The sequence below is a fragment of the Parasteatoda tepidariorum genome, chromosome 5 (genome assembly GCF_982258835.1).
Source record: "Parasteatoda tepidariorum strain Cologne lab strain chromosome 5, Ptep-v5.0, whole genome shotgun sequence".
Lineage (NCBI taxonomy): Eukaryota > Metazoa > Arthropoda > Arachnida > Araneae > Theridiidae > Parasteatoda > Parasteatoda tepidariorum.
In genome coordinates this window covers 70,767,180-70,781,841 of record NC_141759.1, presented here as the reverse complement: position 1 = coordinate 70,781,841, position 14,662 = coordinate 70,767,180, and the positions used below count along the sequence as shown (strand labels likewise).

The 14,662-nt window shown below is 28.9% G+C and overlaps 1 protein-coding gene across 2 annotated transcripts in view; it reads left to right on the top strand.

The window, feature by feature from the left end:
• Positions 1 to 1,195: 1,195 nt before the first annotated feature.
• The window catches only part of LOC107436398 (uncharacterized), a 39,511-nt gene continuing 26,044 nt past the window's right edge, over positions 1,196 to 14,662 (top strand). The window contains exons 1-4 of one of the 2 annotated variants that reach the window (XM_043040385.3): positions 1,196 to 1,715; positions 1,882 to 2,071; positions 11,932 to 12,050; positions 13,927 to 14,147. In XM_043040385.3, the coding sequence (XP_042896319.2) occupies positions 1,943 to 2,071; positions 11,932 to 12,050; positions 13,927 to 14,147 (469 nt within the window). In that variant the 5' untranslated portion in view covers positions 1,196 to 1,715; positions 1,882 to 1,942. Of the gene's footprint in view, positions 1,716 to 1,881; positions 2,072 to 10,225; positions 10,278 to 11,931; positions 12,051 to 13,926; positions 14,148 to 14,662 lie in introns of those variants that run through there. The other variant, XM_071185543.2, reaches the window with a different exon arrangement.

Below are 14,662 nucleotides of genomic sequence, written 5' to 3'. Positions count from 1 at the left end.
ACTACGCAAAATCCATATTAATAAAAATGTTTAAAAAAATATGCAAGAAAATTTTAGCATATATTTTGAAAAGAGGAGAGGAGTGGGGGAAGGAGGGGAGGTCCCAAAAACGGCTATGCCTAGGGCCTACGAAAGGTATAATCCGGCTCTGTGGGACATAGAATATAAATTCCGCTTCAACTTTCTTGTAATATGCTTTACGTTCATGAGGATTAAATAGTAAAAAAGTAATAATTTAAGTTATATTAATAATAATGTACCTTTAATCTAGGATTTGCAAAGCTGGGTTAAATCTTGAATACATTTTTACATATTTATAATTAATGCAGATTTATAATATATAAAAAAAATTTCCAATATATGAAGTCACAATACATTTCTGATGAATTGTACATTTGTACAGGAAAAAATATACCTTTTAACAATGACTTATTAATATTTTTATTATTCAGTAGATAATTTTCCTTGTCATTTCATAGTGATTAGACCAGTTACTTTTTAAAATCATAAATATTCTAATTCAGATTTTAAAACCTTTTCGATTAAGCAAAAATTTTTAGGTTTTTCTTAAATCTTTAAGTTTATTTGAAACTTTGCTAACAAATTCTGTTAGTTCTGCTAGTTTACTCAAAGTATAATTAAAGTGTTGAAAAGTTTTTATAAAAATTTATTTTTTATACACCAGTTCTTTTAATTTATTAGTATCAATCATATCTTGACATAGATAAATTGATAAAGGACACTTGATTAAACAGTTTTCAAATATTTTGGTCTCTAATTTTTTCAAACAGGCAATTACTTGACTTATTTTATGTCAATTCTCATCTTAACACTCAATGCAAATTACACCATGGAGAGATAGAATTATAGGGAAAATAGATTCGAGTTTTGATCATAGCTTAACTGCAGCAATAGAAACATTAGAATTTATTTATAAAAAGCTAGTTATTTTTAAGATGGTAAAAGATTGATAACAGGGAACTGAGATAGAAGATCATAAGCTAAATATTGGTTGTTGGTTAATGTTAAAATATCCTCAAAAATCATTTTTTGATAAAATTTTATCAATAAATGACTCTTAAGGAAAATTCTATTAACTTTCATAAAAATCTCATTTGTAATTTTTTAGCAAACTTGCTACTGAAAACTTAAAATAATTATTGAGATTCACAATTTTCATTTTGCTAATGAACTTAAAGAATGAAGTAAAGTATTATGCTAAAAGAAAAAATTAGACATGAAAATTTAAATTTAAAGACATTAAAATTTAAGTTAAATTTTAAATTATTAAATTCCGTTTCTTATTTTCTTTTTATAGCTGATATACTTAAGAATAATTAGATTTTAAAAAAATATTTCTAAATTTATAAAACTATTAACTTTTTTAAACTTGAATTTCCTTAAAATTCCCCCTCATTCCATTTCAGATTTTATTTAACTGTAATACTTTACAAATACTTTTATAAAAACTAGTGAAAATCAGTAAAGAAAAAAAAAATCGCATGCCATAAAATTAACTAGTTAAACGATTATTTATTTAAAAAATAAAATTATAAAAAGAACCCAGGTGCATATTTCCTCTTCCCAGACAAAAAAAAAAAAAAAAAAAAAAAAAAAAAAACAGATGAAGAAAAAGTTTTAAAACCGCGAGCAGGCCCGATACGGTGATTACTCTCCTTCTAATTTGTTATTTAATGGGTGAAAGAAATATTAAGGTAAATTCTCAACATAAGTTTTCTTTTTGCATTGATTTATATTTATTATGATGATTATTTTATAAAAATGTAATTATGATTTGTATCTAACTACCAAATGCGAATATAATTTATGTTCTTATCACTCCTAGCATGCTTATATTTACCCTATTTTTTTTCCTCACAGAGGTTTAGTCATTCTAATAAACGAACACAGATATAAGCATAATTTTAATAACTATTATACAATGGAGAAGAATTCAAAGAAGAATCTCATGAAAAATGCTGTTGACATTACTAAAATATATGAAATAATAAGAGACAAGGGATTTATACAAGACTTGTGGTTAGATGTTTTGTCTGATTTGAGAGAGAAGGTAAATATGTTTATAGTTCATTATGTTGTTTCTTTGACTATAGTTGTTTCTTTTAAACTATAGTTGAATTTCCTGTTATTAAAATTGCTATTCTCATTTCAGTCTTCTAATAGATTAACTAATTACCTACCTAACCTAACTATAAACTAGCTTACTATTTGAAAAGAAATCTAATTGGTGTATGTCTTAAAATATTTATAATCTTGAAAATTTGTCTTTTAGGATTGCTTCTTTTCATATTTTTCCTTCTATCAACTCTTTGTTTTCATCAAATTTTTTTTTCTTCTTTTTTTTTCATTCTTAGCTACATATTTCTTAGCTGTGGATTTATTTTGCCTTCTTTAGATGTGAGAAAAAGTGTTCTAAGAAATCATAAATTTTCTATTTTGTTAGGATTCTTTATTAGTTACAAGAAACTGATTCTATTGTGAAATGCATAACAGGGTAGTTATTAAGCATTATTTTTTTTGTAGTTAAACCTAGTTAATCTGAAGTTATTATGAGCCTTTAGTATTTTTGATGAGCTAATTGAATTTCTGATAACACAAATAGAATTATATGGAAAGGTATGTTATGTTAGAAAAACTAATTGGATACTACTGGTGTAAACATGTTTTTTGGCATTGTTTTCTTTAGATACAACTGGCACAGTAGCAGTAGTTGAAATGGAAAGTCATAAGATTTTAGTTCAAAAATAGGTCAATGTGTAGAAAGCTGATAGCCTAGCCGAAAGCTTAACTTTTATTGATAAATACAAAGAAGACTTATTGAAATTCTGATATGAATAGAATAGTACAAGGAAGTTGAAAGTGTTCAAAAACAGATTACTTCATAAAGCTGCTTTCTTTCTTTCCTTTTTATTTATTTTGCTATGCCTTATTTAGCAGCTTCAATTTAAGAAGAATAAAAAAGAAATAGGGGTTGTAGTTAAAAATCATGAGATTTTTGTTCAAAAATAAAACTGTTCCAATACTGAAACTAAGTACAGTAGAGCGCCTATTATCTGAACGTCCAATTATCCGAACTATGTCCGAATTAATTTTTTTTTTAAAGTTTAGAGTACTTTTTAACAATTTTTCAAATTTAAAAGAATAAATCATATCCACTCCATCTGATGACCATATTTAATTTACATCCTTTTTTTAGCAATTTTCTTATAGTAGCTATACATACATGTATTGTTATACAGTTAAACTTACATACCCCTTTAGCCCTCTTCAACTGAAAATTATCTTCCAAGAGTACGAGCTTCATTTTGACAGTCTGCAATGGTTGGAACGCGAAAGGAGTTTATGAGTAAATAAGTGCTGAAGTTCTACAATTGGGGGATGGGTAGTTGTCATTTATGGTTAATGATTACAGTGCTTGGAATCTTAAATCTTGGAATAAAATTCTTAGCAGAAAAACGAAACTTGAAGTTTCTGAACCAGTAGATCTTCCGGATGAAAAGATGCCAGTTTATACAGCAGAAAAAAATAGAAGACTGGTGTCGAGACACTGAAAACGACTCAGGATTTCAAATTTTAAATAATGAGGAAATTGTTGCTGAAATTTTGAATGAAAATTGGAACTCCACAGTTGGAATAAATTGGTGATCAAGTTCAAGATAGTGGACCTTCTCATCTAGAAGCATACAATTCATTAGATATTGCAATGAATTGGCTAGAACGTTGAAATGATGTTGATCAAGTGCAGTTGATTTATTTAAAAAGAATAAGGGATATGGCTGCTCAAAAAAGAGCATCTTCTTTGAAACAAAAGTCTGCTGGATTTCTTTTGCAATGATAAATAAAGAAAAATGTGGTGAAATCAGTAATTGACCAAAAAAATTATGAAAAGCTGAAATATGATAAGAATAATTCAAAATTTTAAAAATTTAAAAAAAGAAATAATAATAAATAAAAATATTTAAAAATTGAAAGAAAAAAGCTTTTAAACACGCCAGAGCTATTTTAGATAGTACTACCAGTCCTAAGCTTAGAAAAAGTGAAGGGAAGTTAGGGCATAAGTAATAATCATTTAAACTAGATTTTAAGCAACTTTCCAACTATCCGAACCACGTTCGGTCCCGAGCAGTACGGATAATCGGCGCTCTACTGAGAAAAGTGAGTATTTATAGATTAATATAAAGAAAAAAGATGTTGTGTGACGTAAAAGATTATACTTGATGATGGGTGGTTTATAAAGCTGCAGATCAATTGGTTAGTTGCACTAGACCAAGGGTGGGCAAACTTTTATGGTCGAGCGCAAAAAATCGCGAAAAAGACGTTTGGAGGGCCAAGTAAAAACATCTAAAATTAAAAAACCGATATATAAGTTTTATTTTAAATATTTGATGAGATGAATGAAATTGCAATTTCATTTTTTAAAGTTCCTTATATTGAGGTTTGAAGTGAGATGTACTTATTTTAAGGCTAAATGTTTGTCTGTTAGTCTACATCTGAAATGATTATTTCTAAGGTTCATAGTTGAAAACCAGGGTTGACTTTTTGCCGGCAGACACTGATTTTTGCCATGCCAGTGGCAGTAACTGGTTATAACCGGTAAAAACCTGCAGAAACTAAAAAAACATCTATATTAGTTCTAGTAATTGCATAATAACATTTTGTTTAAGTAAACTGAAAAATTTAACTCCATGTAACTGTAACAAACTTTTTAATTCATTTTTTGTAAATATATATTATTTTGTTTATATTAAATATAAAGAGTGTAGTATATCAAATATTTCTATAAAATAAAGAATAAAGTAATGTAATAATAAATATAAATACTAGATTTTAGTTTATTACATTAAACTCTGAAATCCAGTAATTATTATCATTTAACTCTTAACATAACTGAATAGAGCTATTTTCAAATAGTTTTTTTTTCTTTTCCAAGACATAATTTTGCATGGCAACAATCCAATTATTATAACAGTAACAGTTTTAATCTTTGCTGTATGTAAGAGGCAATATAATTCAGGGTTCCCACGGTCCTTGAGAGTCCTTGAAAGTCCTTGAATTTTTTTTTGCTAAATTTAGGTCCTTGAAAGTGCTTGAAAAACTCGATAGGTCCTTGAATTTGTCCAATACTGCCGGCGGCCCTTTTTATAAAAACACCCGCGGATCTTTCTCGTTCTTTCTATTTTGTTCCCGAGCTCTCTCACGTGGTTTTTAACGCCACCGTTTCTAACCGGGCGGCGATATTCCACTTTGACTAACTCTGGGGCACTGTTTGGCGTGCGAATTCTTAACCCGCCAAATCAATGAATCTCACGCTTTCTCGAATCGTACGAGATTAAACTTCAACCGTTATTATTATTTTTTTATACGAGTGCAAGTAGAGTTTGTTTATGATCGGTGGAACTCGTTTGTACAAAAATTTGTTAATTTAAATGAACAATAAAATTACTTATAAATTGTATTTTTCGTATGTTTTAGTTTCACGTTAATTGTTTCATATAACGCAACTTCTTTTTTAATTCAAGTAACGTAAAAATGGAGCAGTAATTAATTATTCAACTATATGTTTGTATTTACGTGGCGCAACGCAATTTCATTATATTTATAACTAAACATTTCTACCATTTATGATTTCATCTATAGAATCATATTTCCGCTTAGAACTAAATGCTTTTTTTTTTCATAAATTTGCTACAAAAATAATTAATATCAAGAAGTTTAGCACTAAACCTAAACAACAATTACCATACCTTTTATAAAAAATTACGGCTAATATATCCATATTTCAATCAGTTGTTGAAAATTATTCTTGATTTCTTCTTTGCAATTTAAAAAATAACTCATATCAAAAATAAGACCTGAATTAATACGAACAATTTTATCTATGCCAATTATTTTAATATTTACTTATTAGTTACTAGTCATATTAATCATAAAAAGTAATTAAAATCTGAATAAAAAATGTCTTCAAAATGAGTTAAATGCAATCCAATTTACTGTAATGGTGAATAAGGATAAACTAATACATTTAGTAATAATTTTTATTTTAATTTAATTTAAAACTCAATGCAGAAAAATAACGAATTATTTCGCTATGGTTGCTTTCAGTGTCTTAAATTTTGCCTAGTTTTTATTTTAATTTCGACCAACTTTTTTTACCAGCAAGAAACAATGGTTCTCCTCGAAAAGAAAACCCAACGATTCTTAGTATAGTCTCACCGTTTTAATATGAAATTATCAACATTTCATTCCAGTAGAAAGTTAATATCCTGTAAACAGTCACTAAGCATTTTTTCCTAAGTGAATTTGCTTAATAACTAATATTTTCTGTTTTGGGCAGTATGGTTCCCATATATTAACCTACAATGTTCAAACTGGGTCAGTCACATTTTTTAAATCTTTAGGTGAAACATAAAATATTGTAATTATACACTAATTAGGGTGCGATCACGTTTAATTTTGTTTAAAGAGTAAAAATTTTTAAACAGAACTTCATTCACAAATAAATTATATTGCTTAATTATATGGTGTAGCATTTAGACAACCACAAAATGTTGAGAGAAATACTAAATATGCTGCAATTCAATGAGTACATTTTATTTTAATGATTATGTACTAAAATTTAAATGAAATGAGAATTCTTTTCTTTCATGCACATGCATTTCTTTTAAAAGTGCTTTTTTAATTTTTTTCATTTATTTAGATTATCTTGAATTTTTAATTATAAAACACAATAGAAATCATTTGTCTTTGATTATGTTCTGAGAAACTACAATTTTTTTTAAAATTTATGAAGTGAAAAAGATATGGTAAATTAGAATTAATAGTAATAATGCAAAAATTATTTTGCTTATTTGCCTCAAAAACCAAATATATTCGATTTGGTCGAACATAAATACATTTCGATATCAATTGATGTATTTTAAGCAACAAAATCCATGGGTTGTAGTAAAACTTGCAGATTCTTTTCCAATTTTCATAGTGTGAAATAATTTTCACGCTAAACCTTTCTTGGCATAAAACAAATTTATTTAAACACCTAATTATGCTACATCACAAACATAAAATTAAGTATATAAAAATAATTGTAAATGACATCGTCAAAAACGCTTCTCTCCTTCCCAAAACATTCTAATCCTTTCTACACCACGCTAAAACGAGAGAGATTCTTTTTTAATTAATTCTTAAGTTTTGTTCATATCTCGTAGCGCCATCTAGTGGTGGGTAATCTTACAGTTGTATTTATGCATAATAAATTTTTAGTGTTTATTAATTTTTAAATATAAAAGCATATTAAATTAATTAAATTTTAAATATAGTTATAAATTTTATAACCATCTGATTTCCTTTTACGAATGTTACAATAAATATTTATATATTGTGGGAAAAAATGTGCAAAAATGAAAAAATAAATAGCATGGTAAAAAGTTGTTTCTAAGAGGTATATTCTCTTACGTTATTAAAATTTAACATTTATAATAAAGTGGTAATTATACTTAATATCTTTTGGAAAACTTGCAAATAGAATGCTTTAATTTAAAAAGCTGTTTAAACTATAATCAATGTATAGTATTTTGGCCGAAATAGAATTTACGAGTCGCAATTGGTTACCAAATATTTGCCTGCATCTTTTCTGCATGTATCAGGTATTCAACCAAACAATTATTCTTTGCATCTTTTATCAACACTAAGCTCAAATAGAAGGGGAAAATTAAATAAAAATAAATACGATAGTAAGAATAAAAACGATAATCAAGTTTAAAAAGACGATGTTCCTTGTTTACAGTGAAGGGTTGCCACAGACTCTTTCGTAGATATGCGCGCATAACAATTAAGCAGTTATCGCGAAGTTTGGCGAAGAAGTGCCCCAGAGTTAGTCATAGTGGAATATCGCAACCGGGCGTAGCGTCTTGGTGTCGCGGAGCACAGCAGACAAGCGCGCGGAGCACAGCAGACAATCAATGCGTTCGGGGCGAGACTCCACTTCATCTTCTGTCGCATATGCTTAGATCTTCTTTTTTCTTATTGAAACTGGAATACTCTCGAATTTCGTAACAATATGTACCTTGTAGTATTCAATAAATTTGCCGTTTTACCATCCGCACTTGTCCTTACGTTTGCGTCATTTCAAAACTTTATTGTAAAGCGTATTCGCAAAGGCACGGCTTCGTATTTGTGTTATGTAGTTTAGACTAGTTATGCCTGGGAAGTGCTATTTTAATCCCCAATGGATGGATAATCAAGCTTATAAAGAATGGATTTTATCGATGCCCGAAAAGAAGTTCAGAGCCAAGTGCCGATTATGCATGAAGGAGATCGATATCGCGAAAATGGAAGAATCTGCTCTGAAATCACACATCAAAGAAAGGTAAAACAAAAAAGCAGTCTCATGCCCTGAGTTCTCTTTTTCCAAAGACATCAACATCTTATTCATCTGGTGTAAATACTCCTTCAACATCGTGTGCCCCATGTGAAACAGAAACTTTAGTGGCCGAGGTAACATTGTCTTCTTATCTGGTCAAAAGGAATGTGCTTGATGCTGAAATTCTCTGGAGTCTGAAGTGCATCACTAGTAATTATTCATGTAACTCCTGTGAAGGGATTAGTAAATTGTTCTCCAAAATGTTTGCTGATAGCTGTATAGCGAGACAATTTTTTTGTAGTGCCACAAAGTGAGCCTATTTGGGCTCCTTCGGATTGGCACTATACTTCAAAGGGATTCTTTTAAATGAGCTGAAGAATGTTGATTGCTACACTGTACTCTTTGATGAGACGTTAAATCAGTCTCTACAATCTAAGCAGATGGACATTATGGTAAGGAATTGATAATAAAGTTTGCACTAAGTATCTTACCTCCCAATTTATGGGTCATGGAACTGCAGAAAATATTTTGTCCTCTTTTTACAAATGCATGTATGATGGTTAAAAGCTCTCTAAAATACTTCAATTATCCATGGATGGACCCTATGTCAATTGGAAATTCTATTAGAAGCTTCAGTGTGAATTAAAAGAGAAATATTCCCACCAGGTCATATTCATTGGCAGTTGTGGATTACAAATAGCGAATAATGCTTTTAAACATGGTGAAAATGGGATATGTTCCTTCTAATTTTTTTTTTCAGAAAGAATTGTTGCTGCATAACATTTAGAGAAGGTTGTGTAAATTATGGATGAATAATTTCAGAAACGATGTTTAATAGAGGAGAGGAGGGGGTTATGAAATAGTCATGGAATATGGAATACCTAAGATTTAGCTGTGTCTTTCATGCAGCCTTCACATGGAAATACACAGGATTAAAGGATTTCACCATTAACACCTCATTACCATTAGTTATAGATTGTGCTGAAAATGATTTTGTGAATTAATATGTAAAACCAGTAGAGTTGTTTTTAAAAAAATATAAATTTTAGTCCATGATACATATACTCTCTTCTCTCTATATAGGCAAAGCATTTAGGTATTATATTTGAAATTAATTATTGCCACAACAAGCATTAATGCTTGTTGTGGCAACAATTGTTGCTTCTAGTAAAATAGAAGAGAACAATTTTTAAAATTGGTCTTAGATTAAGGTCCTTGAAAATTTTGTTGAGGTCCTTGAAAAGTCCTGGAAAGTCCTTGAATTTCAATCTCATCATAGAGTGGGAACCCTGTAATTGGTTAGATTCACTGATTCATAAATGTAAACAGCAATTTCATTAGTTAAAATATTTCTACATCTACAGTGACCATAAATTGTGCTTCGTTTAACATTTAATTGATTTCTCTATGAATTATCCATTGTATGCTAATCTCAGTACTTACTTTTATGTCATTTTTCTGAATTTCTGCCACAAATGTGGCAGAAAAGGGTTTCTGCCATGCCAGTTTTAACCGGTTTCGACCAGTGGTTTTAACCACCTCTGCAGAAACTTACCAATCTTGTTGAAAACACTTGTTCGCGTATATCATATAAAGCAAATATAGCACTGACTCTCTGGGCATGAAATATTAAATTTGGGAAACTAGTTTTTGGTAATGATTTGTAAAACTCATACTTTGGCATACTTAGAAACAACTGCTTCAGAAGGCGCCAATCTACGGCTTCTGTATAAAAAACTTCTGCTTTCAACATTTTACCAATTAAAGCTGTCTGAGCTAATTATTTTTATCAATTTATGCTTTGTAGAACTAAAATAGAGAAAATAAAAGGTCATCAGTACTTCGTTAAAAAAGAAAGAACAAAAATAACTTCAAACAAAGTAGACAAGAAAACAAATTGGTAAGTTAAAATTCTATCCGCGGGCCGGATAAAACCCTCTGGCGAGCCACAGTTAGTGCGCGGATCATAGTTTGCCCATCCCTGCACTAGACAGATAAGGAAATAAGTCAATTTTGCAACTGCGGACTATAATAATCCGTAGACAAATTTCGCCCACAAACTTTAATGTAAGTATGTTTATGTTAGTTGAACAGAGAGAGATGTTCTCTTTTTAGAGAGACAGTTCTAGTTTCTATCTAGTTAGGCAGTGAATGATTTATCATAAAGCCTGACAGGCTAAGGCTTCCTAAATGTTAGAAATAATTTCTTTTGTGTTTTCTCGTAAGAATTCTCTATTACAGTCATGATTTAATAGAAGTAGAAATAATGTGGGCCGGGAAAGCCTGGTTGGTAGGGCACCGGGCCCATGTCCAAGAGGGCATGGGTTCAATCCCCGTCGGACAAAGACTCCCTGTGTAGTAAATGGTGACTGATGCATGTTAAATCTGTTGAGTCGCAAAGTCCTCCATGTTCCCACAACAAATCATACCTCTGGGGGAACTAATCCAGAAGTTTTCTTGTTTTCTAGAGTTGTTCAAAATTACAATTCTACAGAGTTGAACATTAGTAGTCAGTGTTTTCACTATAGCACTAGAACGCGAGAATCTCTCATATTTTTTCTTTTCTCACATTAAAAAATTATTAATGCAAGAAGTTTGTGCACTGTATTAATCTATTTTAAAATATGCGAATCTCTCGATTTTTGGAAAAATTTTGTCTTCCGCCATTGAATAAAATCTGCTATTTTGAAAAAGACATGAAAACAGCTGCAAGTGTTGAGGAAAAAAATTAGTCCTTTATAATAAGCTGTTAATGAATTACCAAACTCCCTCGTCGACAATTTACAGCAATTTGTAAAAGTTGAAGTCGGTGAAAACTATGCTGGAAGACCTAACAAGAAGTATGAGCATGGAAATAAATACATTTTAAATCGGCAATTTAAAAAAAAAAAAACAAAAAAAAACATGCAGATGTTTGCCTGGGGGTGGTTACGAGTTACTTTCTGTAATGTTTTCTTTAGTTTCTCGCGGGCCGCTGCCCGGAAGTTTCCAAGACTTGGCGATTATTCTGCCACAGATCAGGATACGGAAATCTCCCCTTCTTGAAAACATTGGATAATGTTACTCTTCAAAATAAAAACAGTGCTTTTAGTATGCCAAATTTCAACTTTATAACTGCATTATTCTAGATTCCAAAACATGCTATTTGGTTAATTTTGCTACAATACTAATGATAATAATTCTTAAAATAATTAATGAACATTAAGATTTGTAAATCAATTGTACTTTCCATGTAGTTTTGTTTTCTATATTTTATCACATTTCCATATAGGTTTTTTTCTATTTTCTATCACATTTCCATATTTCTTAGTTTAACAGTTTCCATGCAAAAATTGAAATGTAACTGAGAAACAGTGGTAGCAATGGCAAATAAATTTTATTTTAATGTACAAAATTATAAAGTTGAAGTTATATTTATGTATATCCTATATATTTATGTATGTTAATAACTTATTGCTTTTATTCAAATATTTTAATATTTTCTTTTCTCAATTTAATTATAAATAACAGAAACAAATTTTGTCAAAAATAATATTTTTTAATTTATGTTTCAGCCAAGTTATGTGCGATTAAAGAACATGGTTGAACAAGTTATTAAAACATCTGTCAAAAATTATGCCACTAAGCCTAAAGACCATGAAGAAAAATTGAAAACCAGAACAACTTTTACTGAGTATGTTATATATTTCTGCCTTTTATTAATATGCTTTCTAAGGATTTAGTATCGCTAGTTTTTCAGCTTCTATTAATTATATAAATTTTTAAACATAATTCCAGGACTCGCTCACCCATTTCCAACGCTCCTAAACAAAGCAAAAAAAATTTCATCTGTATAAATACAGATGAATACTTCAGTATTTGTATAAATACAGAAAGAGAAAGAAATAGTATGATATATACATTGTTCTTTTTTTTTTTCAATGTGTTGGCCTGTTTTTAATTAAGCTAAATTTTTATTGATTATGATAAATGATTCTTTTTAATCTGAAATAATAGGATGAACTTTTTGAAATTTCTAATTATTAAAGTGGATGCTTGCCTGAGATGTAAAAAATTCAGAGTTTTTCAAAAAAAAAAAAAAGAAAAAAAGAGATAGAGAGTGAGAAAACACCCAGCCCTTTTTTTTTTTTTTTTTTTTTTTGAAGTGATTTTATTTGGCTTTTTCTTGAATTTTTCTTAATTTTTTAAAATTCTTTTTAGTCTTAGAGTTTGTTATGTGCCATTAATAAACACCTCTAATTTGATTAATAATTAAGCTGTCAATAATCATAATTAGTAATAATTTTACTGACAGTAATGGAGTCCAATTATTTTTGTAGGATTTCCCTATTCTGCTTTAGAATTATAAAAAATACTAAATGTTCATGTGAAGAAATAAATTATTCGTTTTTATTCAAATGAAAGATATGAATTTTCAAATAAATTTTTAACATGAAAAAAGTATTTATGCAACAGTGCATTGTATTTTTCAAAATATTTTTTCAATTATGTTATTGAGTTTTATGTTATGCACAGTGTAAGAGAGTTTCTGGAATAAGCTTTAGTATTTCAACACCAAGGACAAAAATTCTAGAACAAGAATTAAAACAAATATTCTAGAACAAGTACATCAGCCATTAGAAAGTGCAAGGTGCTATATTCAGGGTATCCGTGCACCTGGAAAGTCATGAATTTCGGTATTGAACAAAATTTGTCATGATTTTAACTATTTTTTTTAAAAAAATCAAGAAAAGTCCCCAATTTCATGGTGTTCCGTATATCTAAATTTGTAATAAAATCCCCACTCATATTTGATTGAAATATAAAATGTTCTGTGTTCTTACTGTGTTCTTTAAAAATTATGGTGTTCTTTCAAAAATGAAAGAAAAAGCATCATTTCTAGAGCAAATTATCTTTTGAACTTCTATGATTTCAGAATTTTTGCTATTATTTATTTTTTTAAATTTATTTTATCAGTTTAAAATTTTAGCTGAAGCAAGTCAGTCATTGGCGAAATTTTTTTATTCCGAAATGAGAGCAGAAAAATCGGGAGTATTTCTTTCCTTTCCGATGAACAAGAAAAGTATCTTTAGAATGTAATTCTGCAGAAAAAAAGAAAAATATATATATTTGCTTTTGTATTTTTTTCAGCTATTTTATTGCTTCAACTCTTTCTTTACTCTGGTTTTTAAATTTAAAATCTATAAATATGAAGATGTAGAGCATAACAGTTTTGGTTATACCTATCATTTCAATGAATGTTATTATAATACTTTTTTAAATTTATTGTTGTGTTTTTGTCGGAGAAGATAGTAACTCCATTAAGTCATGAAGAATTCTTGGAATTTGTCATGGAAAGTCATGAGTTTGAAAATCTAAAATGTAGCAGACACCCTGTATATTAAGTATCATTAAAAACTGTATGTAATAGAAATCAACGTGAGGGAAATAGCATTTAAAAATTTTTTTTTTTATAACTAACTTTAACATTCCATTGAATTGTGATTCTAAAAATGTTATATATTGTATTTTTCTTATAATATTTTAATTTTGCATTATTCCTTTTTTAGTTTAGGTATAATGACTTACACTATAGACACTCTCATTTCGGATGTACTTAAAAAGAAACTAAAAGATGAACTCATGTCTATGATAAACAAGGTGATAATTGAGCGTGATGATGGGACAAATTCCGAAACAACAGATAAAACAGAAGCGGTTATTATGTTAGAAGATATTGGAAAACTTATTTGTCGCACTGGCAAAGACAATGATCCTGAGTTATCACATGGTAAAATTGTTTATAAAACTTATACTACTTTTTTTTCTAGTGATTTGTTCCGATTCTTAAAATATAAATCTAATAAAATGTCTCTTCAAAAGAAACTTTAAAAAAGTAGAAATTTGCCAATCTTAAAAGTATAAATACAATAACACAATTATAAAAAAACTCATGCAAGTTGCTTTGTAATGAAAAATAAAATAAAATAGAAATGATGAATTTCTTTTATAATAAATAAATGTCAAGGTGACTGTTGTCAGTGAAAATTCATAGTAATTGCTTTGGGCTAATTGCAATCTTCAAAATGTATGCTACCTCAGTTTATATTTAAGTTAAAGAATTTTATATGTTTTTTATTCATTTAATTTTTAAGATATGTCAGTTCTGCAAAATATTTGAAGCATTTTGGACAGGGTTGGGTTTTTGACAAGACAAGGGTATAATACTGGTTTAACCCATCAAAACATTTGCTAAGAAAATATATAAACTTCAAAACTACCAACAGTTGCCATGCATTATATTGA